General features: G+C 40.5%; 1 protein-coding gene across 1 annotated transcript in view; it reads left to right on the top strand.

Moving 5' to 3' along the window:
* The window catches only part of ABCA13 (ATP binding cassette subfamily A member 13), a 407,666-nt gene that overhangs the window by 223,505 nt on the left and 158,325 nt on the right, over positions 1-25,836 (top strand). The window contains exon 43 of the mRNA XM_046670200.1: positions 16,215-16,464. Within this exon, the coding sequence (XP_046526156.1) occupies positions 16,215-16,464 (250 nt within the window). The remainder of the gene's footprint in view (positions 1-16,214; positions 16,465-25,836) is intronic.

Here is a 25,836-nt window from a genome sequence, read left to right on the forward strand (position 1 = left end):
AGAGTGACAGCCATCATGACCAAGGTCTCACTCATACTCAAGCAGAGGAGATTGTAAAAGAGCGTGAGTCATTGGGGGGCGTTTTAGACTTCTACCTACCCAAGACAGTATTATAACACGCTAAATTGGATGTCCATGTCACTAATGAGTTGGAGCCCCTCTTCATGTTTATTAGCCATTTGAATTTCCTGTTTTGTAACACAGTTGTTGCTCACCGTTGCCTATGAATTATACATATTTTTAAGAATAGTGTCGTGAATTTACTTTTATTAACGTAACTGCCCACATTTTATTACAAATGGCATATTTCTTAATTGTACAAAGATGAATTTTTACGTGGCACACACCTGTGTAACCACCACCCAGATAGAGAAAAAAACATTTCTAGCACCTCAGCAGACCCCCTTATATCCTATCCAAGTCAGACCCTCTCCCTGAAAGGTAATATCACTTTAGAATAATTTTGCCTGTTGTTAAACTTGATATAAATGGAGTCATGCAGTAGTACAAGAGGCTGTTTTTTCTCTCTATATATTTTGTCTCTGAGATCCATCTATATTATTGCTGGTATAATTTCCATGTAGTCATTTTCCACTGTATATGTCATAATTTCTCTCTATGTTTTACTGTTTATATAAAAGTTTTATTTTAACCGGACATATGCATTATAGTCTCTTCTCATTATTAGCATTTGCCTAAAGTTTTATTTCTGAGCATTCATTTCTTTTAAGATACATTAGTTAATGACTTTCTTAAATAAGAGCAAATTTAAAGAAAATATAATTGTTTTGTTCTCATAAACATTTTGTCATCATTGAAAATTTAGGATAATTTACCTTGAAAATGTATTGCCTAGATATATCCTCTTCATTATGGTTATACATCTGTTTTGAAAAATGGTAATTTCATGTTCCAAATTTGGGAACCATTATAAAAACTCATGTAAATATATTAGGAATAAAGCATGTGCAAAAAAAGCTAATGTTATGTGCAGAAGAGTGGTATTTTAAGTTTAAGATAGAACCCCGAGGAAAGAAAAATTATAGTGTTTTCCATTACCATTGTAAAATATGATGTAAAAATGTAGTTTTATTTATCATCGAAATTAAAAATTATGGAAATGGAAAATACATCATTTAAAAATCTATTTAAGCATTTCATTACTAAAACAGAAGTGATTCCAGGATGCATTAAAACAAATTTGGTATGAGATTGCCTACATTTACCAATTTTGTTATATTCTGCAAAATCCTCCCATAAAGCTCACCATGAGGCCTCAACCTAAGTGAAATTTATAGTACTTAGTAGATATAACTATCAAAGTGCTGGATCAGGACTTTGGAGAGAGTGTGTATTAATGTCTTCCAGGTAAAGTGCTTTAGTCACTTTTTGTGTGTGTGTGTGATCCACACTAAGGAAATGTAATTTATAAAATAACCATTTACAAAAACCTTTCTTCTCCTATCGATGCCCTCAAAAATTACTTTTTTGTTATTGATTCCTGCTCCCAGGCTGCACGTGCCTGTGGGCAGCCCTGCTCTCTGTGCGGGCCATATGTCTTCAGAAACAGTCTTCCAAGAGAGCAGCTCTCAAATAACTTACTTCTTGCCTCTCTGAGAGATTGATGAAGGAAAAATAAAATATATATTTTTTAATCATGAGAGCCTTAGTAGCTCCATAGAAGTGAGTTATGAAGACTAACGCCTGGAATGGCACATTCGTCCTGCACCTGTGATGCAAGGTGTGGAAGTCACTTCTTCATGGAGCAGGAAACTATTTATTAGCTGCCTGGAGTGTATTGGATACTATAATAGGCACTGTCTGTGCATTCTCTCACTCAATCCTCATGGCCAGTTTGGAAACAGTCTTTTCTATCTCTGTTATTTGGATGGAGAAACTGAGGTTTAGAGAAGTTATCTGATTTGCTCAAACCTTCAGTAGGTCCAATATGAGACTCCTATCCAGGCACAGTGCCTGCCATTGCAGTCTGTTTGGATCCTTTCTTTCCCTGCAAAGGCTTTTCCAAGGCCCAATAAAGCAGTGTTTATTATAATATTTGAAATCTACACAGATAACTGGATTAATTAGTTGACTTTCTGAAAAATTTAGTGATCTTACATTAGAATAATCACCCGGAGAATCTGTTAAGACACAGATTACTGAGCTCCAGCCCCAAATGTTCTGATCCAGTAGTTCCAGGATGGAGCCCAAGAACTTGCTTTTCTAACAAGCTCCCAGTTGATGCTGCTGGTCTAAGCACCGCACCTTGAAATCCACTACTTTGGTGTAATAGTAGAAGGACAATTCTACTTAGAATCACAAATTTTATTTCGGTTCTCTCTTCCTACTGCTTTCTAGCAGTGCATTAGTGTTATGGACTGAATTGTTCCACCCCCCCCCCAAATTTGTATCTTGAAGTTGTAACCCCCAGTACCTCAGCATGTGACTGTATTTGGAGAGAGGGTCTTTAAAAAGATGATTAGGGTTAAATGAGGTCATATGAGTGGGCCCTAACCCAATCTGACTGGTGTCCTTATAAGAAGAGGAGATTTGGATATAAAAAGCAACACCAGGGATGTATGCCCACAGAGAGAAGACCACGTGAGGACATAGGGAGAAGGTGGATATCTGCAAGTCAAGGAGAGAGGCCTCGGAGGAAACCACCTCTGCTGGCCCCTTAGTCTTGGACTTCTAGCCTTCAAACCTGTGAGATAATAAGTTTCTATTGTTTAATCTGCCTGGTCTGTGGTACTTTGTAATGGCATGCCTAGCAGACTGATTAACACAACTGAGCAAGTCATTTCCTTGCTGTGCTCACACACACAACGTGAGAGGTTTGGCTAGTAGATTCCTGAGCCCCTAGCAGCTTAGCTGTGGCACTCTGTACTTATACCCTGCTACTCGGACTAGCATAAACGCTGGCCCCACATGGGCACTGGCCCACTGCACAGCACCCTTCCAGTGTCAGGCAACCATTGCCTCTGCTGGAAACCTCTCTCAGCTCTCCTGAGCAGTAATTCATCCTCTCCTCCGTATTCCTGCAACACTTAATACCTGCCTCTTTCGTAGGTTTGACTAGGCTGATTTCTTGTCATTTATTTGCATGCTTTTCATTTCTTCCAGTGGATTCAGCATTTGAATCATCTAATGTTCACAGGCTGTGTAGTAGATTCTCAGTAACAAGCTCTGCACACCGCCCAGAAGTCTCACCCTGTCTCCTGAGCTAACACTCTCCTAGTCACTATCAAGTCAGTTTCAAATGTGCGCCCCTCCTCAGAGCCCTGGCCCCTCCTTCTCTTACTCTCATCAGAGGAGCCCCCTTCCTGCATCATGGAGAAAGCCAACATCTACCTCCCACCCCAAACCTACCCCACCCTCCCATCTGCACTCCCCTTTCCTTCTTTCTGTTAACCGAGAGAACAGTCCCTCTTCTCAGGTGAGACCAGTTCCTCTGCCCATGATGAATCCCTTCCCAGCTTCTAAGCAAGAATTCTTTTCTCTGTATTTTCAGTTTCTCCCTATCGCATAGATTATTCCCACTGTCTTTCTGTTTTTCTCAGCCTCTTACCAGTTTACTTTCTATAGCCTAACCTTTAAATGGTAGAGTTCCACTGATCTCAGCCAGCCTCAGGCCCTCTTCTCTCCTTACTGTGTGCTCCTCTCATAGGCTGTTTGGTCCCTGACAGAGGCTTCTTCATCTCTGTGCTGCTTAATGCCCACGTGTCTTGAGTCAGCGCAGATCGCTTCTCTTGGTTGTGACTGCCTACTTAACAACTCCATTCTAATACCTCCCAAGTGCCTTAACTTCAACATGTTCAAGTCCAGCTCATGATTTTCACCCATAAACTCATCTCTCTTTCATTGTTCCTGGTCTCAGAGAAGGTCGTCACTCTGTACCTAGCTTACAAGCAAGAATGTCAGAGTTCTTCGTGACACCTTCTCCCCTCACCCTCCATATACGGTCATCCCTAAGTTCTATCAATTTATTCTCCACACTGTAGCCAGAGTCTTCTTTTAAACAATAAGTCTTTGATCACCATCCTCTCTTAAAATCCTTTACTGGATTTTTACAGAAAAGTACCCAAATTCTGCCTGTGGACCCCTGAGTACCTGATCTGGCCCTGCCCCCCAGCTCTATGTGCTGCAGCCCAGCTGCGTTCCTTTCAGTTTCTTGAACAGATCAGGCTCCATCTTGCCCCCAGAACCTCCACAACAGCCCTTCTCCCTGCCCCACGGACCTCTCCCACTTCTTGCTTCTCTGAGCTAATTCCTATTCATTCTTCAGTGCGTGGTTTAATTGTCCCTTTTTCAAGGAAGTCTTCCCCAACTGCCCAGGCCAGGGGAGCTCCCTCCTTATGAGTGCTCTTTGTGTCCTCTTAGCCTTCACAGCACCTGGTCAGGTTGTATTTAATAGTTAATTGTACTTGCTTAACACCTGTGCTCACTAAAAGAGTGAAGCCCCAGAAGGCAAGACCTGGAGATGTTTCATTCGTTGCTGTATTCCTAGCACTTAATGTAACACTATTTCATAGGAGACATTGAACACATGTTTCTTGCTTGACTAATTGACCAGATGAATGAGAACATGGACCTGAAGGCCTGCATGTGAAGGCAGGTGGTGATGGTTTGGCCTCTCCTGGCTTCACTCCCAGGGCTTCTGGTTTCTGTATGTCATTGTGCACACCTGGTCTTTGGAGGAGCAGGTCACATGCCCTGTCCCACCTATCAAATGAACAGCCTCAGAATGCCATCAGTCTGATGTACCATGACCCCCGCTGCTATGCTCATAGTGTAGTTTTAAGAGAAGAGACCTTTTAAAAGAAAGTTTAAACATCACCTGAGTGCTTTTTTAAAACAGCTTTATTGAGGTTTAACATATATTAAAAAAACTGCATATATTTAACGTATACAAAAAACTGCGTATATATATAACATATATTTGACGAGTTTGGACCTTGGCACACACCTGCGAAAGCATCACTACAAACTAGGCAATTAGCATATTTATTAAACCCAGAAATTTCCTCGTGCCCTCTCCTTTTTTCCTGTGGTAAGAAAACATGAGCTCTACCCTCTTCACAAATTTTTTAAGTGCCTAGTACAGTACTTTTGACTATAAGCACAATGTTATACAGCAGATCTCAGAATTTAATCATCTTGCTTAACTGAAACATTATACCCATTGAACATCTCCTCTATCCTCCTCCCCCAGCCCCTGCCAACCACCATTCCACCGTCTGCTCCTATGAGTTTGACTATTTTAGATTCTTCATATACATAGACTCAAGTAGTATTTGTCCTTATGTGACTGGCTTATTTCACTTTGTGTAATGTGCTCCAGCTTCATCCATGTTGTTACAAATGGCAAGATTGCCTTCTTTTTAATCACTGAATAATATTCCATGGTGCGTATATACCGCATTTTCTTTATCCATTCATCAATCAATGGAAATTTAGGTTGTTTCCACATCTTGGTTATTGTGAATAATGCTGCAATGAACATGGGAGTTCAGATATCTTTTCAAGATCCTGATTTTACGTCTTTTGGATATTTAGCCAGAAATGGGACTGATAGATCATATGGTAGTTCTATTTTTAATTTTTGAGGAAATTTCATACTGTTTTCCACAGGGGCTGTACCAGTTTATATTCCCACCAACACTGTACAAGGTTTCCAGTTTCTCCACATCCTTGCAAAAACCTTCTGCACAGCAAAGGAAACAATAGAATGAAAAGGCAATCTATGGAATGGGAGACAATATTTACAAAGCATGTATCTGATAAGAGGTTAATATCCAAAATATATAAGGAACCCTATAAATCAATAGCAAAAAAAAAAAAAACCCAACAAACCTGATTAAAAAATGGTCAGAGGAACTGGATAGACATTTTTCCAAAGAAGACATATAAATAGCTGACAGATGTATGAAAAGATACTCAATATCACTAATCATCAGGAAAATGCAAATTAAAACCACAGTGGGATATTACCTTATACTTCTTAGAATGGCTATTATAAAAAAAAAAAAAGATCACCTGTGTGTTTATTAAAATGGCAGATTCTTAGGCCCACCTTCCACAAATTTTGATTCCAAAGACTTAGATATTTACATTTTTTAAAGAAGCACACCAGTTTCCTTTGGTATGGGTGGTCTGTGGTTACTATTTATGAAAAACACTGTATTCTGGTCACTTCAAGCTCAAAGCTCATGTGAAAGGTCACGAATTCGTTTAATGTGGAATGAATCTGGGGAATATAGCTGTTTTCTCTTTATAAAGTTTTGCTATCCCCCTTTTTTTTTAAGATGCCTTAACTCCCCCCATCCCCCATGAGATCTGAGATTGCATTGGAATTCTCAACTCCATGGTTTGACAGTACCACATTACTGAAAATTCTTTTTTCTCCCACAATTTAATACTCTGTATTTCATTCCTAATTGCTGCTTCTTGTGATGATGGAAAGCAATTTCAGCAGTGATTAATATGAAGGGTCTGCAGCCTCTTGTTTGCTTTCGAAGGCACTCCTGTTTGTACAGCCCATCCTACGTGGGGAGGCCATAATACTCTGCCTCTTCAAAGAGCTGTTCCAGATTCGGTGTGTGTCTCCTGGGATTAACCACGGTGTTAAACCCAGAGGGCTATCTTTTCTTCTTTGTCCACATTTCCTTGAGCCTCAAAAACTGCCTTCCCTGAGAGCAAGGTAGGGAGGAGACGTGACTGCTGCCAATTATACATGCCAAAAAAGGTTTGCTTTCCACGTTAGCTAAAATCAGCAGAGAGCTAACGGCAGGGTGCTTTGCAGAAAACAGTCTGCCAAAATAAAAATGAAGTTTAAATAGACTTGGGCAGGATAAATGCTTGTGGCAGGTGCCAGAAAGCAACAGCTTCCGTTAGGGGCTGTTGGAGGTCGGGGAAGTGTGTGAAGCCGTGATTCTTGCAGCCATGCCGGTCAGAGCTGCCAAAGAAAGCTCCTAAGGGGGGTGATGAATAGTTCTCATCCTCATTTCCTGAATTGGAATCTCATCTTCATGTGAAATATTTGACAAAGAATGTGCTTCATCCATCTTAAGTGTCATCATTGCCTCGAAGGTAATGGTGGAACAACTTGGATAATTCAGACAGGAGTAGCTCTGGGAAAACTTTATTAACATATCTATCTTCAGGAAGCTACAGACAAATGTGCCTTCGAGAGCTTCTTCCATCAGTCCTACACACTCACTTCCTTGCCAGACCTAAGGAGAGGAGAGTAGGGCATTCTGAACTGGCTATCTCAATTTCCTCTTCCTCCCAACCCCCAAATTTCATGTTCTTCTTCATAACTTTGCTTTGTCACCTACTTTAACTTTCTTGTTTGCATTCTGATTGAACATCAGATTGAGCCAACCCTGATGGCCTAATTGTTAAGTTCAACGTGCTCTGCTTCGGCAGCCTGGGTTCTGTTCCTGGGTGCAGACCTACACCACTCACTGTCAGTGGCCATGCTCTGGTGGCAGCTCACATACAAAAAGAGGAAGATTGGTAGCGGATGTTAGCTCAGGGCAAATCTTCCTCAACCAAAAAAAAAAAAAAATCAAGTTGAATTGGAGCCACTCTCAGTGGCCTGAAGACTTCTGTTGAGTGAGGCCCACTAGACATGATGGCCAAAGCTGAGTGGGAAGACACTAGAAGAAATGCATAGGTGATGTTAAGTTTTCTGAGTAGGGGAGAATGGGCCTAGGGGGGAAGGAAGCCTCCACACAGTGAGGTGAGTAATTGATAAGGATGCCAAATACAATATTTGGTCAATATCCATCCATTCACTCACTCATCAGACTTCATTGAGCATGTTCTCTGTACTGGAGAGTGTGCTTAAATCCAAGGACAGCAAAATGAATTGAGCTCCACCCTTGTGGTTGCAAGGACCTCACTGCATGTGAAGAAGACAGACACAGAAGATGATAGAACAGTGAGGGAGGTGAACACAGGCTGCGTTCCAAGAGAAGATTTGGTAATAAGGAGGGTTTTCTTCTGTTTAGCCATATTTATAGACCCTCACTGTGTTGCAGATGACACCTTAAGGACTCCTACTTGTATGTCATCACTAAATTCTCCTAAAGGAACTGTGTGACCCAGTCTTTAAACATAGGTCTGCCTGACAGCAGAGCCCAAACACCCTCCCCCCACCCCCAGCTGAACATGTGCCTCCCAAATGGGATCAGAACAGAACCAGAGGACAGGGCCTCGGCTGAAATCATGATTGGGGTGTAGTGGAATGCATCCCTAACTCCATTTCCCTAACCCTCCATTAGAACTGCAGAGGGAGCTTGGGTTTGAAAACCCAAGTGTGGGGCTGTTTAGAGGCTTCAGGAGGACCTGTCTTTGGTGCATTTAAGAGAAAACCCAAACTCTGAGTTTAAGTGACCTGCCCAGGTAGTATAGGTAGTTAATGGCAAAGCTGGGGGCTGTACCCCTGCTTCCTTGAACATCAAGTCCTTGTCTTTTCAAGCCAGGTTTAATCAAAGGAGTTTCAGCAACCTTTAAATTATTCAAAAAATGTGACTAGGCAAAAGGCAGGACCTGTGCCAAAGTGAAATCCTGATTGGATGCTTTTAAGGTTTGCCTATTCCAATCACAGTGTTTTCTAAAGATCTAAATCAATGATACATTACCCGTACAGTGACTGGAAACTTCCAGGGCATGACAGGTAAAGAATTACTCTTTTACTTAACTGTCTTTTTTTTTTTCTTTTTTTAAGAAAAATGATGTATAAAAAAAGCAATATCGTTGTTATAAGCAATGAACAGATAAAAGCACTGTGAATTTGGATTAAACATAGTTGTGAAATTATTGTCAGTAAAACAATTTAGATAAATAGAGGCTTGACTTGTTAGCTTTTTAAAAGAATTAAGCATAATTAATATTGATTTTTGCCTCTTGAAAAAATATTTAACCAAGGTTACAGTAACCTGGCGTGGTTTTAAAATTTGTATGTGTTTGTATCACCATGTGTCATATTTGAGAAATAACTGTATTTTGGGTTTATCATGTTAGTAAGCATCCGCGTGCACAAGTACTGTCATTTCCTTTTGTTTTTCTTTCTGTTCTCTTTTCTGTTTTGTCTTTCTTTTCCTCTCTCCCTTTCCCCCTCCCTTTTTCTTCCTTTCTTGATAGGAGGATATTTGATTTTGTTGGTTTTCTTCTTAGGGAAACACAAATGCTATGAGTAAGGCAATTTAGTCATGATTTGTATAAATATCATGCAACTATTGTTTTTACTAGGACAGCCCGGCTAAGCTTCTTGTTTTATAAATGGAGTAATCACCTCTCCAGAATGTTCGGTGTATTCATGGTAAGGCAGGCTGGAGTTCCCGAGTCCTGGTGCTGGACTGTGGTCTTCCCTGTGAGGCATTTACCACGTTAATGCCTTTCTGAAGGGGTCCACCCGTTTAATCAAACACACATTCCAAGGAACCGTTAGGGCGTCATTAGGGTTTCCCACGGAGCCTATCTGCTTCTGTTTCACTGAGTTTATGAGAATAGATGAAATGATTATGCTTTTTCATGTCTATTAATGATTTTGAAATCCCAGATCATGACTGGGGTGCAAGAGAAAATATCTCTAATACCCTTTCACTAACCAACTTACCCTATTTCTGTCACAGAATCCACGTCTGCACACTATTCCCTCTCTTGCTGGAACGCCCTCCCCACACTGGTCACCCTCTCCACCTGTCAGAGAACACCTTTTTACTTTTTCAGTTCCTAGCAGTGGCAGCCTCCTTGGAGAAGCTTCTGACCCACCATTGCATACATTATGCTGTGTTGGTCAGGTTTAGTTGTCATGTTTTATTTACATGGTTGACCCCATTACAAGACTGAGAACCTTGAGAACTTTATTCAAAGAGACAACCTAAGGACCTAGCATGGTACAATCAGCCCTCCATATCCACGGGTTCGGCATCCACACATTCAACCAACCCGCGGATCCAAAGGCCTACGATGTTTGTGTCTGTCCTGAACATGCACACTTTTTTCTTGCCATTATTCCCTAAACAATACAATATAACGATTTACACAGCATTTACATTGTGTTAGGTATTATAAGTAACCTAGAGATGATGTAAAGTGTACGGTAGTGTGTGCATAGGTCATATGCAAATACTATGCCATTTTATATAAGGGACATGAGCATCCTCAGATCTTGGTATCTATGGGGGTCCTGGAACCAACTCCTGAAGATACAGAGAGAAGACTGTGTTTGTACATAGTAAATACTCACTGTATTTTCTTCCTCCAAATTTAACTTATTTCACCACCTCTCCTGAACGGAGCTTATTGATAAATATGTGAAAAGTGTGAATTCCATTATTTTTAAGATCCACTTCAACTCTAAAATTCTGTAACTCAGGGAACAGAGAATGATACTGTTTCCATTTCATAAAATCATGTTTAATTTCCTGAATGAGTATTCTATCTTTATGAAATAGTTATTGATTACAAGATACTTATTCATTGCTGGAAAAACCCAGAAAATTATAGAGAAAATTAAAGTAACCATGTTCTTGCCATACAAATAAATATAAATCTTTAAGTAGGTTGAAAAACGCATGTAGTAGCTTAACTTTTTGAATTAAAAAAATTCACTTTGTCAAGTATTATGTAGAGTGAAGAGATTATGTGATAAAAGACACTTTTAGCTAAAAGTATATACACCAAAATATTAATTTTTCTAGTTTAATTTTAGCATTTTTTGTAAATTATATTTATTCTATATGTTATTTTGTAACACACTTTTTTCATCTAGTATATTGTGAGTATTTTCCTATAGTTACATACTTAATGTTTTAATCCTCCTTCCTTTTTTTGGCTAACAAATACTGTTAATATTTTGGGTCATATTTCCTCTCCCACCCACTTTATTGAGCCATACTCTATGTTTGTGTATAGACATTTTTTTCAAAAAGTGATATAATTCTATCTTAAATTGCTTTATTTACTTACAACACATAATAAATATTCTCCACATCAATGAGTGTTTATCTGTACTCTAACCTGAAGTAGATTGCTTCAGTACAGTCTGCTGTATGGTTCTATTATAAATTGTTCAATTAATCCCCACGTGTCAGGCATAAATTGTTTCCAGGTTCTTGCTACTATTTTCTTCTTTTTTGATTTTTTGGCGAGGAAGATTGGTCCTGAGCTAACATCTGTTGTCAATCTTCCTCTTTTTTTTTCCTCTCCAAAGCCCCAGGACATAGTTGTATATGCTAGTTGTAAGTCCTTCTACTTCTTCTATTTGCGATGCCGCCACAGCATGGCTTGGTGAATGGTGTGTAGGTCCACGCCCAGGATGCGAACCTGCAAAACCCAGTCCACTGAGGCAGAGCACCAACTTAGTCACTACACCATGGGGCCAAACCCTACTATTTTCTATAAAATGTGACAAACCACTTATTTGATAAATTTGATAAATTTCTATTTATTTTTAATAATACAACTGTTGGTTTGGAATTAAACTGATCAAAGACTGTCTCTACTTGTTTCCTACAGAAAGACTGTATAGATTTATTCTCCCACCAGCACTACATAAGAAGGTCCATTTCTTTAAACACTCAGTAATAGGAGATATTAACATAATTTTTAATCTTTACCATATTGGAGAGCTGAAAATCTCATTGTTGCCTTGTTTTACAGTAATCACATATTGACTATTTTGCAGTTTTTTATGAATTGCATATTCATGTATGCTGCTTGCCATTTTTCTTTGGAAAATTCATTTTTTAAAAGGTTGACTTGAAGGCATTACATTTGTAATGCTTTATTTTAAGAACTTCAAGAACATTGGGATGAAGTGGCAATGTGGAAATCATATTCTGGGGTGCATGCTGAGTCCTTGACATTTAAGGTTATTCCTCACTAGGTGTTAATTTTTGAACAACTGAAGGGACCTGACCAAAAATATTTGGACATTTTCCGTAAGCAATTTGATAGTCAGGGTAAATGGGAGTGCATAATTATGGATGTAACTAGAGTCCTTGAATATAATTGCACTCATAAGTCAAATAAGACAATTTATAGCAATTTGATCCAGCATTTTAATTTTGTCTGTTAAATTATTGATGTGAATACTTTTATGAGTTTAGCCACGAATATTTGATTGGTGGTGGATTCCTGACCATAAACCATCTTAGCCCTTTATTTTTCCCATTTATATCCAATTAATGTATACAGAAAGGTGGGGAAAATTTGTCTATCATCATATAAGAAAGACCTTTCCCCACAGACTCGTTGAGCCTGTCTGATGAGCATTTACGATGACTGGAGGTCAACACTGTACCTGTTCCGATAGTTTAATGTGTGCTAATAGTAATCCTCATTAGCTAGAGGGGAAATATGTCTCTATTTTATAATTGAGGAAAATGACTTACAGAAAGGTTAGGCAATTTTCCAGAAGTCACACAGCATGTTGGTGGCTGAGACTGGATTCAAATCCAGGTCTATGTGGATTAAAAGATTGAACTTTCCCCACTCCACAGTAACTCTTCTGATGGTCCTCTCTGCAAGGCCATTAGGCACAGAGATGGCCCTTCTCCTCTATCACCAGGCAAGTTTAACAGGTAGATTCCAACACCCAGATAGTCTGTCTTCTTTCCATTTTGTGTCACCTGGCTGCATAAATGAAAAACTCCACGACATAAACAAGTGTTTATAGCCATTGCCTATTGTGCACACATTTGAGAAGGTGTATGTTTTGGCAGGCAGCTAAGTGTGCGTAGCTGGTTGTGAATATCAAAAGATGCTACTTAAAGGCTAATTTGTAGGGTGTGACTTCTGGTGAAGATGACTTTAGGCATGGTAGGAGCATAAGCCATCAGGCCTACCAGTGACCTTTTAATTCCTCTTGAATCTAAACAGAGTGAGGCATTCTATGCTGCCAGAGAAAGAGCCCCTTAGCCAAAGGCTGGTGAAAGCAATTACCTCAATGATTATTTTGGAAATCCAGGGGGTGGGCAACCGGCATCTCGATTATTTTAGCTTGAGTTAGATAATTCATGTAATTATCCTAACAGATCTGCATGCATAATGTTATGAATTGGTGTTACCTAGCCTTATAACCTCACATCATATCACATCAGGACGGGGATATATTAATATTAATACTTATATTTAAATTTATATGAGACAGGATTAAATTTAGTTCAATAATATACCTTTTCTAACACTAAAATCTCTCTCTATGCTGATTTAATAACTGCTGTATGAGAGTTATATATGAATCACCATTGGCTGTGCATTAAATCTATGACTCTTTAACCCAGCTGAGCATCAGAATCTCCTAGGAAGTTATTTAAAAAAAATCCACATTTTTATCTCTGAGTCCATGAACATCTGATTCTGTCTAAGGTGTGATCTGGGAATCCACATTTTTAAAAAGTTCTGCAGGTGAATTTGGTTTGAAGCCTGGTTTATAGACCACTACTTTCACCATGCAATGCCCACCCCCTTAGAGCACTACGTGTTGTACAATAAACGATTACTTTAGTTCATAATACGCATCTCAACACGTGACTGGGCATGGCAGTCTTCAGTCCTATAAAACCTGTAATCCGTACTCCTTCAAAGGGCTGGTAAGGGCTTCATGAATTGGTTTCTAACACCTTTAACCTCCGTCTCCTGCCGCTTGCCTCACACATTCTGCTCCCTCACGCAGTTATTCACAGAATGTGTCATGCTTGTGAATATCTCATATTCTGGTCTTTAAACAGCCAAATTTTCTTGATTGCCTGCAAACCCCTATTGGGTCTTGTGAGATAATAGAAAGTATATATCTGTCTCTGCCCCTGGTTCCTGACTCAGCGCTCCTAAATCTCCTGTAATTTCCTGAGTGGTGAGAGAACTGGGAGCATCTTTTGTTCTATTGAGGTGACTCTGGATGGGCTCCTGGATGGGGACTGGTCACCAGAAAGACCAAGCCATGACTAGAGGCTTGGGATTTTCAGCTCCACCCTTCATCTTTCAGGAAGGGGAGAGGGGCTGAACATAGAGTTAATAATTGGTCATGCCTATGTGAGGAAGCCTCCATAAAATCCTGGTAGTATGGGATTCAGAGAGCTTCCAGGTTGGTGAACACACAGAAGTGGTGGGAGAGTGGCACCTGGAGAGGGCATGGAAGCTCCCTGCCCCTTCCCACCTTCCTTGCCCTATGTGTCTCTTCCAGCTGGATGTTTATCTGTATCCTTTATCCTATCCTTTAGTAAGCTGGTAAAGGTGAGTAAATGTTTCCCTGAGTTCTGTGAGCCACTTTAGCAAATTAACCGAAACCAAGGCGAGAAGTGTAGGTGACAACCTGAACTTATGACTGGCATCTGAAGTGTGTGTGTGAAGGGGCAATCTTGTGGGACTGAGGACTTAACCTGTGGAATCTGATACTATCTCCGGGTAGATAGTGTCAGAATTGAGTTGAATTGTAGGACACCCAGCTGGTGCCATGGAGAACTGCTCCGTGTGGGGAGAAGCCCCCACACACAGTTAATGACAAGAAGTACCAGAAAGGAAGTGTTCTTTCTGAAGGTAAATGAGACACACAGGAGAGAAAGACAGAGTAGGGACGAACTGGGTTTTCCCCCACACAAGACGGGGACTGAACTGGGTTTTCCTAATACAGGTCTAAAGGATTCTGCCTAAATGTTCCCGTTGCTGTGACTGTTTTCTAACTTTTCCCCTAACCATCCCAAGACTTCCTCCTTGGTACCAAAGCTTTAAGCTCTGTCCACATCAATTATTACGCTTAATTACATGTGTTGGGCTATTTCTTTACCTTTTTATCTCAGTCCCTACGCTGTGCCCTTTTTGAGGATGGAAACTGAATAACCCAGCACCTGCCACACACTGGGGATTCAGGGAATATCTGACAAATGGAGGAGTTATTTCAGAAATGCTTTTTTTTATCCCCAGCTATGCCTCTACAGCTCTGTTCTCAATGCTGTTACGAATAGTTTATCTTTCAAAATGGTACAGTTTCTTTAAAAATGTTTTCTTTCGGGACTTTAAACTTATTTGCTGTTCTTTTATTAACTGTATTTCAATTTGATATTTGTAAGTATTACAGTCAAACTTAGCACATCTGTCTTTTATAAGGCCACTTTTTTTGTAAAGTATTTTATATTGGATTTTCTGGAATACTTTAGAAGGAATCACTGGGGAAAACCCTGAGCATGACCGACTGCTCCAGCCTTGTCCTTCCTTTAGATGAGGATTAGGGCTGCAGCCGGGGATCTGCCTCTTTTTGCTCGTGACTTCTCACCCTCACACTGGACATAAAAGGTGCCCTCCCAGCGGTTAAGCCTGAACTGGGGCAGGCTTGTGGAGATTTTTGTGGAGTCCCTGGATGATCACTCTCAGAGGGAGTCTGGCAAGATGTCCAAGAGATTGGTGATGCAGGACTCAGGCTGTGCTTTCCAATTTCACCTTCAATCTCTGCCCATTGGGGGCCGGTTTCAGATTTGCTGTGTAAGGAAGGGAGGATAGAGTTGCTGAAGCCTCAGAGACTAAGGGGGCTGAGTGAGAGCCAGAGACACGTCCATCAGGCTCCTCTTCATCTGGGGAGCCCTGGACGTGACAGGGGGATGTAGGGTGCAGGGTCTCAGGGAAGATGGAACTGAGCAGGGACACGTGGCACAGTGCCTCCGGAATCCTGACCCGATGTAAGCTGGGGCTTCCTCAGGAGGGGCCTGGGGGTAAGAACAGAGAAGAACGCTGGGAGAGGGAGGAGGCAGAGGGAGGACTGCCCTGGCCAGAACGTCTAATGGGGCCCCCGCCCCTCCCCCAAACCTCCATCAGTGCACTTGGGACATCAGAATGTCTTGCTGTTCTTTTTGTCTTAAAATTCACGATAATGTAGCAGGCTTTATTTTAACCAATAAAAATAAACACAAGCCCTCTTCTCTTTGTCCTTTCACATCTGTCTGTCTCCCTTCAGAAGCAAGAGTAGAGTGGGGATCCACAGTGGAACTCTGATCCTGCCTTTTAATGTCATAAGACACCCTGTTGTATATAGCGTTGAGGGTGTTCTTATTTGGTGTGGAAAGTCGGGACCAGTGGTGTTCCTGGGCTAAAAGCTGCCATAGCGTGGTCTATAAGTCCCTGAAGGGCTGTGCAGAACCAGGACAGTATTGGGGAAGCCCCCGGTTGCCCCCAAGTGGACTCAGTTCTGCTCTATCTTCCTGTCCCTGCAGATGCCGCTCCTGCCAGGCCCCCGTCCACTCAGGGCTGCCAGCTGCTTCTTGTCCAGGTGGCTGCCCTCCTGGTGAAGCGGCTTCGCCACGCGCGCCAGGCCTGGAAAGGCACCCTCTCCCACCTGCTGCTGCCTGTCCTCTTTGTGGCCTTGGCCATGGGCATGTTCATGGTGAGGCCTGTGGCCATTGACTACCCTCCGCTCAAACTAACACCTGGACATTATGAAAGGGCTGAAACTTACTTTTTCAGGTAAGAACCTTTCTTTCCCTTTACTTCAAAACTACATCAGCACAGATTATGAATAGCAATAATGTTGCTTTTTTAAGAATTTCAAATAAACATTTCAAATATGCATTATGTGGGAGGTCTGCATATACAAGGGTCATTCTGAGAAGCTCTTGCTCCTGTCAGGCTGGTCTTGTGGTAGATGCTTTGGGCTGATGAGGCAGGCCTGGCCTCCAGCCTCTGGGTCCCTGGACACCTGCATCCCCCAACCCACTTCCACCCCTGGACTGCCGAGTCTCCTTGGTGAAAAGGACAGAGTGCTACCGGCTGATGTGCAAAGGGCCCAGCCCATTTGCCATGAGCAGGGACTGGGAGGGCTAGATATGTTCCAGAATTTTTAGGATTTTAGAAAGTATATACATTGTATATTTCACAAAACCCTGCATGGTTGCTTCTGGGACAACAGCCCATAATCACACACCTCTCTCTGTGGAGGAATGTCTGGCTTTTCACTCCAAATGGAGTTGAGCCATTACACATCTCCAGGCCACATTAGGTCCAGGAGTGCTACCAATAAATTCAGATTAGTCTGAGTTTTGCCACCACATGAATTTGCACAGGAAGTTCTCAGAGCTTCTGGAATTTCATTTCACTGACATGGGAGTGGCGACCTGAAAGAGGGACCCTGACCCCTCCGATCCTTTCCCTCAGTGGGCTGGCTCCCGTCCAGATTTAGTTTAGCTTGTGTCACTGACCACCTGCTGCACACTGGGCCTTGCCATGGCTGGGCTAGCGGGCACCACTGCACTGAAGGGGCACAGTTCTCTTCCTAGGAGGCGACGCTTAGTCACACCTGGGGGCGTGGATTGGGACTCAGTGATGCCTGGTTGACGACTGCACAGGCGTGTTGACCAGGCTCTTCATGGTGTGGGCAACCAGGAACACCGTGTTAGTTCTGGTTTTGTCAATTATATATCTTTATTAAATTAATGAACTTAATTAACTAGACTCTGAGTGCTTGCTAATATTTGTGTCACTTTTATAATGATGTGTAATTTTGAATTAGATTTAAACAAATATTGGTACAAAAGGAAAAGTCGATAATAAACTCTGCCATTTGTTTTCCAATATTTTTCCTCTTCTGCATGTCTCTATGTTCCATGGGTCTGGATTTAACTAAACAAGAGGACCCTGGGACAGCCCGGTTTGTTCAAGTGCATACATATCCTGAGTATTCCTTCTTCAAGTGGCTGCTGTCCTCTCTGGACATACTGTTCATTAACCCACTCTCATCCTTCCCTTACGAAGTGTTGAAAACGAACCTACCAAAGTGTGAGGATGTCCACTGATGCTTCTGTTCTGGCCAAATGTTCAGATTTCTGTCACACTCCTCAAGTATGAAAGAGCTGTAATTATTTTGAGGATTCTCCATTATAAACTAGCTTGCTTGAAGAAAGTAATAGAAAATACAGGGTGGCCAAAATAATAATTTTAAAAAATTACATATAATCCTACCAGCATTATCTACCATGTAATCTTCCCCATGTTATGTATAATACTTTTAAATACACGCATTTCTATTTTTTATGACAATGAAATCACACTATAATACTCTTCCTTATTTGCTTTTCCACTCAATAACACATTCATATATCTATTTTTATAAATAAGTGCAACTACATCACTCATTTTCATGGCTGTGCAGTAGCAGTAGTATATTGCATGGAGGTGCCATAATTTATTTAAACAATCTCTATTTTGGGGCATATATAGGCTTATTTATTCATTTTTAATTTAATTTTTCCTATTACAGGCAATGCTGTACGAATATCTTTGTTTGGATTTATGCCACTGTCCAGTTTTTTTCATTATCATACTTTCCATCAGAAGTTTTTGGGGCAAAAAGCATCAGTGTTTTCAAGATAGATATTGCCAAATTATCCTTATAAATGTGCGTCAATTTACAGTTCCATAAAGTCATTGGTTCTTTTATTCAACAGGCATTTATTATGCACCTACTATATGCCAGATACTGTTGTTGGAGATAGTTGCACATATATGAATAGAACAGGCTGAAATCTCTGCATTCCTGGGAGGGGGGAAAGCTCATTTCTCCAAATCCTCACTATGACTTCTGATATCCAGGCCTGGCATTTCACTGCTTTATTAGGCGGCTCTTTGATTACTTTTGAGATTGAATGTTCTCGGTTACTTTTTGGTTACTTTAAATTTCACTTTATATATTGAGTATATTACACATCACATATATTATAGACATATGTCCACACAGTCACTTGCTTCTGATGGACCTCTCCTCTGCCCCATCTTCATCTCTTTACTCTTTTCTTCTGAAACAGGTGAGAATTTCTCTACATGATGTTAATTTCACTGTTATCATTTTCAGTTGATTCAAAGCAACCATTCCTTTTCTCCACTGCATTATTAATTTGGTAATTATATTTTTTATCTGAAGATACTTTTTCCTGCTCTTCGAGTATTCATTTTTCATAGAAGTAATGCACTTCAAAATTATTTTGAGTCTGAGGATCAGACCTATTTTAGTATTTTCTTCCATCTCTTAGAGTAAATCTTTTAAAGGAAGATATTTGTTTGTTCTCATTTCTCACAATGTTACCTAAAGTATGAAATCGAGGAACCCACATCCCTGGTGCTGTATTTTCTCATCCTTACAGTGGAGTCCCATCTGTCATGGGATCTGGTGAGCATTCCATCAGAGATGGCACATGCCCCTCTTCTAATCTTTAATTTCAGACTAAATAGAAAAGAACAAGTTTACATTTTCTTTATTTTTATTTTAGTAGAGTAGTAGTTTAGTTAGTTATGAGGAAAAAGGTAAGTTGCTGCCAGAGATCATCCATATTGATGGAAATTTTTCTTACTTTTCTAATTATCTTTCATGTTTGTTATGATTGACAAAAATTAGCGGAGGAGGAGGATGACTCTCCCCTTTTTTGACCGGCCCAGCTGTTCTCCTGGGAACTCACGATTGAAATTCATGGCTTTTCTTTTGTATACTAGATTCTCTATTAGGTTCACCGCGTGTCCCGGTTTGCCCAGAAGACAACTCTTATCATGTTGGTGTGTGTGTTGAATGTGTCCCTTTTACTCTCAAAGTTGTCCTAGGATGGGTGATAAATTGTATGGCAATTTCAACTGTACTGAAGCCAAGCATCACAGACTGAATTGTAGCATAAGAATGATTCTCAACATAGCACAGCTCCTCACTGCTCATGTTCCTCCCGATTCCCTCCACACATACAACACACACACACACACACACACACACACACACACACACACGACCCATGTGTCACCCGGCTCCCATCCTTGCTGCTTCAGATGTGGGCAAATCCCCATTTCATGACATTGTGAGCAATCCCCATGGGGTGATATATTGTATTTGCATTATAGTTCCTTACTTTCTCCTTAGAGTAACCCCCTTTAAATAGGTGTATAATTTAGACCTGCACATAGCTTTCAAAAATCATAAGGTGCATTAGCTCTGTGTTGACCTGGACAGTACATACAAATCTTATCTTATTGACAATTCTCAATACAGTCTCATGTTCCTAAAATCTTAGACTTGAGAAAATGCAATTATGTACCTACATTAAATGCATTTATTTCTCACAGGATACAAATTTCCATAAAAACACAAACCAAAAGAAATGCATTGAAGAGATTCTCTTCTTGCTGCATAGTTTTATGATTGATGTGAGCAGACAGCACCCATGTAGCTCACAGAGGATTTTGTGCTCTGTGGGCCCAGAAAACCTGGAGCTTTGATGACTCAGTCTGTAGCCCAGTGGTCTCCAACTCAAATGCCTTGGAGGCCAGGCGAGTGCCGGGCATGCCACACCCAGGGCCAAAACGCTGCGGGAAGATGCTTGCTTGTGACCAAACCTCCCTGCCCATTTAAAACATTGTGTTTTATACAACTGTGAGGGAAAAAAGCCAAATGGAGCATGTTTAGGCTGGTTTTTATTCTGGCCAGTTAGTTCATGACCCTTTCTTCTGACTCAGTTTTATTCTGAATCAACTTGCTAGCTGATTGCTTTTTCAGAGGGCTCTAGAAATTCTCCCTTCCCACTGAGAACTGCAAAACAAAGAGGTGGCAGGACCTCTGAGCATGTTTAGGGTTGAGCCGGCCAGCACAGAGCAGGCCACAGGGAAGCCAGAGACAGAAATCCAGCTATGAGCTAAGCAGCCTCAACACAGACGCATCTTCCTTCTCTACATAACGTCTGTAGGTGGTAAAATCTGCTAGAAGTCCTTCAGTAGCGCCTTGTTGCCTATAGGATGATGTCTGCATGTCTAAACCCAGCTTACTAGGTCTTCCAGGTGCCCCTGCAGCCTCGACTGCCCCCATGTGCCTTGTGCTCTGTGCTTCAGAAGGACAGAATGATACATGGTGTAGCTGCATCTCTCCATGTTTAAGGAAATGCAGAAATTACCTTTTCTCCTCACTCCCCTGATGTTCCCAGAGAAATAAGAACACTCTCAGACCTGGCTCAGATGCCCCCTCCTCCAGGGGTCCTCAGCTGCATCCCTCTCCTCCGTGTGTCTGCCATGTCATGTGGATCTCATTGTGGTTTAACTTGCTGCTGGAGATTCCTGCCTTCCTTTCTACAGGATGACTTCCTTGAGGGTAAGGGTCAAGTCTTAGTCATCCCTGTAGCTTTAGTTCTTGCCACAGTGTATAGAAAGGGTTACTTGTTAAATTGAATTCAACAACTGAAATTAAATGTAGCAGGAAAAGTCTTCCAGAAATTTACTTGGACAGGTCACTACTTCAAAGCAGCAAACAAAATGTGGACCATGGAAAGATAGCTGTGTACATGTTGTTGAAAATGTCTAGAGGGGATTCCACACCCATCTTCTGAGATGAACACTTAGTTCTTACAAGAGAGGATGCTCTCAATGTGCTACTAAGTTCAACCCATTGGGAAAATCCATGGGGTCCTACCTGAACGTGGACATCACCCTGACCTGTTGCTTGCTGAGTTTTCTCTCACTACCAAGTTCTCTCTGCTTTTCTCCGCTCAGTCCCAACCAAAAAAGACCTAGGAGGAATAAGTGGGCCTATTTCCTTGCAGAAATTAAGTACAACTCAATGAAAGTTCAGTGTTGTTACTTATTCTTAGTCTACCCTGCAGTGGACCGAATACATCATCTGTGTTTCTGAATGGAGTGGAGAAGACACATCACAATCACCAACAGGCTCTTGAAAACGTTTCATGGGCAGAATAATCTACAAAGTGCCTATGGCTGCTCAGACCTCATGTTCTGGCTTCTCCTTCCTTATTTACTCTGTTCACCCTCACACTGGGCTTTCTCCAGGCCATGGACCACCCAAACTCTGCCCTGACTTTTGCATATCCAGTTTTCAACCCCAAGGACATTCTTTGTCCCACTCATTGGTGTGGCTATTTCCCTCTCAGTTCAACATACACATGATCTCTTTATAAAGTCTTATCCAAGAGGACACCCTGACTCCCTATTCTTGCATAGCATCCCCTTCATGTCCTTCATTGCACCGCCATCATTCTGAGAGTAGTTCCAGCCATATTGGAGCTTACAATCCAGTGGGAGAAAACAGATGACAAACGAAACAGCTGAGACTGCTTGTCTTAACTATATGTACACTGTGCCTGGACAATGCCCAGCACCAAGCAGGCATTCCTTAAATATTTGCTCATGAATGAATTCATATTCTTCACTTGCTCCTTGACCTTGAATTTAAGATACATTTTACCGCCCCCCTACCCTGGGGGTGAACTGTCCTTGAGCCCCACCCAGCTGAATTCAGTGCTTTGTGAACTACTGATCATTAGGGAACTTTGTGCTATCTCTTAATGTGATAAGATTAAAAAAAAAAAAAAGACAGAATCACTGATGATGAGGTCCTCCTCCTGAAGACACTGAGCTCATGGAGGTTAGGTGAATTACTCTGTTGGCACAGTCTAGTAAGAGCAGGACTGAAAGTACACCTCAGGTAGATTTCTACCTCTGATTCTCATTCCACAAACGTATACAAAGACACAAATCCTATCCTCAGAAAGTTTACAGTTGAGTAGAGAGAATAACCCTACACACAGATGGGACAAGGAAGTCTTATGGACACTGTGATAGGTGTAGGTGCAAGATGCAGATTGTCCCTAAAGTGGGTGGGAGGATACATCTGGGAGTGTTGAGGAAGGCTTTTTAAAGACTATGGCACCAGAATTGAATCCTTAATGATAACTGGATGTTTTCCAGGCGAGTAGGAGAGAATGTTTCTCCAGACAGAAGAAGAAGTGTGAGTCAATGTGAAAAGTAATGAAATGACCCAGCAAAAGACTTTGTTTTCTGATAGGTGCTGTAAGGCATTCCCTGTAGGAAAGACTTTATCCTGCAAACAGAATGGGAGACATTAGGAGGTTTTAAAATGTAGGGATTGATAAAATTAGGTTTACTTTTACAATGGCATTTCTTAAATGGTTGTTTCACAGAGCACTGTTCCTTTGGATATGAATTCCCTGTGCCACAGAAAAAAAAAAAAAGATTCCCTGTTCCTTCTGGGATTAATTGAGCTACTAAACAAAGATGAATTGCTTACTTTTCTGTAACTTCTCAGAGCTTTTCATACATTGAATTGACCACACAGAGTGCACTTTCATCTGTTTGATGACTCGGATTTAATTATATAGTAAGCATATGTTCTCCCCCATTATGCCTCTGGTCTAAATACACTCCAATTCTTTGTCTGTTGTTAAATTTGCAAAAGAATATCAGGCTTTTGAGAATAACCTTTTCACTTAAAATTGCATCAGGTTGATTTTTCCATAATGTTGCATGTGACTGTTTAGCATTTGTTTTGAATATTGTACAATATTCCACTCTATAAACATACCACAATTTATTAATCTTCTCTCTTAATGATGGACATTAGGAGTTACTTCTGTTATTGAACCCCAAGGGACGGTGACCCACAAATGGATCCTTTTGCTGGGAGCCTCTAGCACCAATAGAACAAGACCTAGTTTGGAATAGCAGATCAGAAATGTTATTCATTGATCAATGAATGAAGGAGGCAGAGCTTGGGCTCTAAAACGCCTTCTCCTTGAAGGGAAGGTGAACAGAGTTCTTATGAGATATGAAGGGGGAGGGGTCTCTGAGACATGGCTTGAGCTGGGGCATTTGAAGCAAGCGCAGATCTTCCCTTCTTGCGCATGCATCTTTTGCACACATTTCCTTTTGCGCATGGCATCCCATTGCCAACTTGAACCTTTCTGGTTTGGACAGGTCTACGGTTTGGCCATCTGGCAATATTCTGCCTTGGTTCCTATAAGCAAGCACAACTTGAGAACAAAGCATTAGAAATGGAAAACATTTTTAGGGATTTCTCTGGGTGACACTTCCTTTTTTTTTTGTAATTGGAAACAGTGCTTCATGAACATTCTAGAAATTCTCATAAATGTGTCTTGCTGTAGATAAATAAGAGCTTCTCATGGATGTATTCAGATGAGTGTAATTGCTGATCACTTGCATAGGGTATGTTAATAGTCTACTTTAGGAGATAATGCCAAACTTTTCCAAAGTGATTACAACAGTTCTCTCTTGGCTGGCCCTAAGTGAGAGATTCTGCAAATGTGCATCCTCTTCAATGTTTATACATATATTTAGAATTTTTAATTTTTGCTGATGAAGTGGTTGTTTATCAAAAACCAAAACCGTGTATCTCATCATGGTCTTAATTTGCATCTTCTTGACCACTAATGATGATAAATGTCTTTTCATGTGTTTATTGATCTTTTGCTTTTCCTCTTTTGTGAAATATCCTTTTGGTTTCTGTCAATTTTTTTATATGTGAATGTTTTTGCTTCTTCTTTATAGGTTCCTTATTATACATAGTTTCTTTCTATGTTTATATTAATTCTTTTTTATTTTTGTGTATTTTGAATATCTTCTACCAGTGTACAATTGTCTTTTTATTTTCCTAAAAGAAGTTTTAAGATAGTCAAACACAGGGTGCCTACAAGATATGAAAAAATAGGTAAAGTTTTATTTTTATTTTATTGAATATTGATTAACTTTTATTTTATTGAAATATCCTAGGTAGCATTATATACATTTGCTTGTTCCCAGACTTTTTAGATATACTATATATTAGTTGTTTTTATTTAAGTCCTTTTTTTGTCTTGTTAAGGAAATATTTTCCTATGCCAAGATCAAAAGGATATTCACTTTTTAAAAAATATATTTTCTACTCTTAAAGTTTTTCTTTTTAATATTTAAATCATCTGTAGTTGATTTTTCTAATTTCATGTCTGTTATTTAAATTCATTTTTTTCCCATATGGTCACTAAATTTTACAGTTTTATTTATTGAACAATTCCTTCTTTTCTACGCAATATTCCCTTCCATGTGTAGGGAGGAAAAGTAATTTTTCCTCTACCCTTCTAGGTTTTTGGCTGAGACCCTCCTGTAAGAAAAGACAGGTTACCGGGAGAAAAACAAATAGAAGTTTAATAACATGTATACCTCCTGCATACATGGGAGATACCCAGGAAAACTGAGTAACTTTCTGAAATGGCCCAAGCCATCACCTTAAATATCATCTCGTGCTAGAGAGAAAAGAAGATGTTGGGAGTGGGTGGAGGGAGCCAGTTAAATGGAAGGTTATCTGCCAAAGCCCTGCAATCATGGGTAGGGTCGTTATGCACATTTGAATGCCTTCTCCATTGATGAGTCTCTTGTGATTTAGTCTTCCTTCTCTTCCTGATACAGAGAGGGAGACCCCCTTATAGGTGGAGGTTTTCTTTATCAGTATAAATTTTCCTTATAAAAGGGGACCTTCTACTCTGTTTTCAGAGCTTCTCTTGCGTTTGCCTTTTCTTAAAAATAGCCACTACTGATTTATGTATGTTGATTTTATACCCTGCTACTTTGCTGTAGTTGTTGATTATTTCTAATAGTTTTTCTATGGATTCTTTGGGGTTTTCTATATATAAGATCATGTCATCTGCAAACAGCGAGAGTTTTACTTCTTCGTTAACTATTTGGATTCCTTTTATTTCTTTTTCCTGCTGAATTGCTCTGGCCAACACCTCCAGTACTATGTTGAATAGGAGTGGTGAAAGTGAGCACCCTTGTCTTGTTCCTGTGCTCAGAGGGATGGCTTTCAGTTTTTGTCCATTGAGTATGATGTTGGCTGTGGGTTTGTCATATATGGCCTTTATTATGTTGAGGTACTTTCCTTCTATACCCGTTTTATTGAGGGTTTTTATCATAAATGGGTGTTGGATCTTGTCGAATGCTTTCTCTGCATCTACTGAGATGATCGTGTGGTTTTTGTTTTTCATTTTGTTGATGTAGTGTATCATGTTGATTGAC

The sequence above is a fragment of the Equus quagga genome, chromosome 8 (genome assembly GCF_021613505.1).
Source record: "Equus quagga isolate Etosha38 chromosome 8, UCLA_HA_Equagga_1.0, whole genome shotgun sequence".
Taxonomy (NCBI): domain Eukaryota; kingdom Metazoa; phylum Chordata; class Mammalia; order Perissodactyla; family Equidae; genus Equus; species Equus quagga.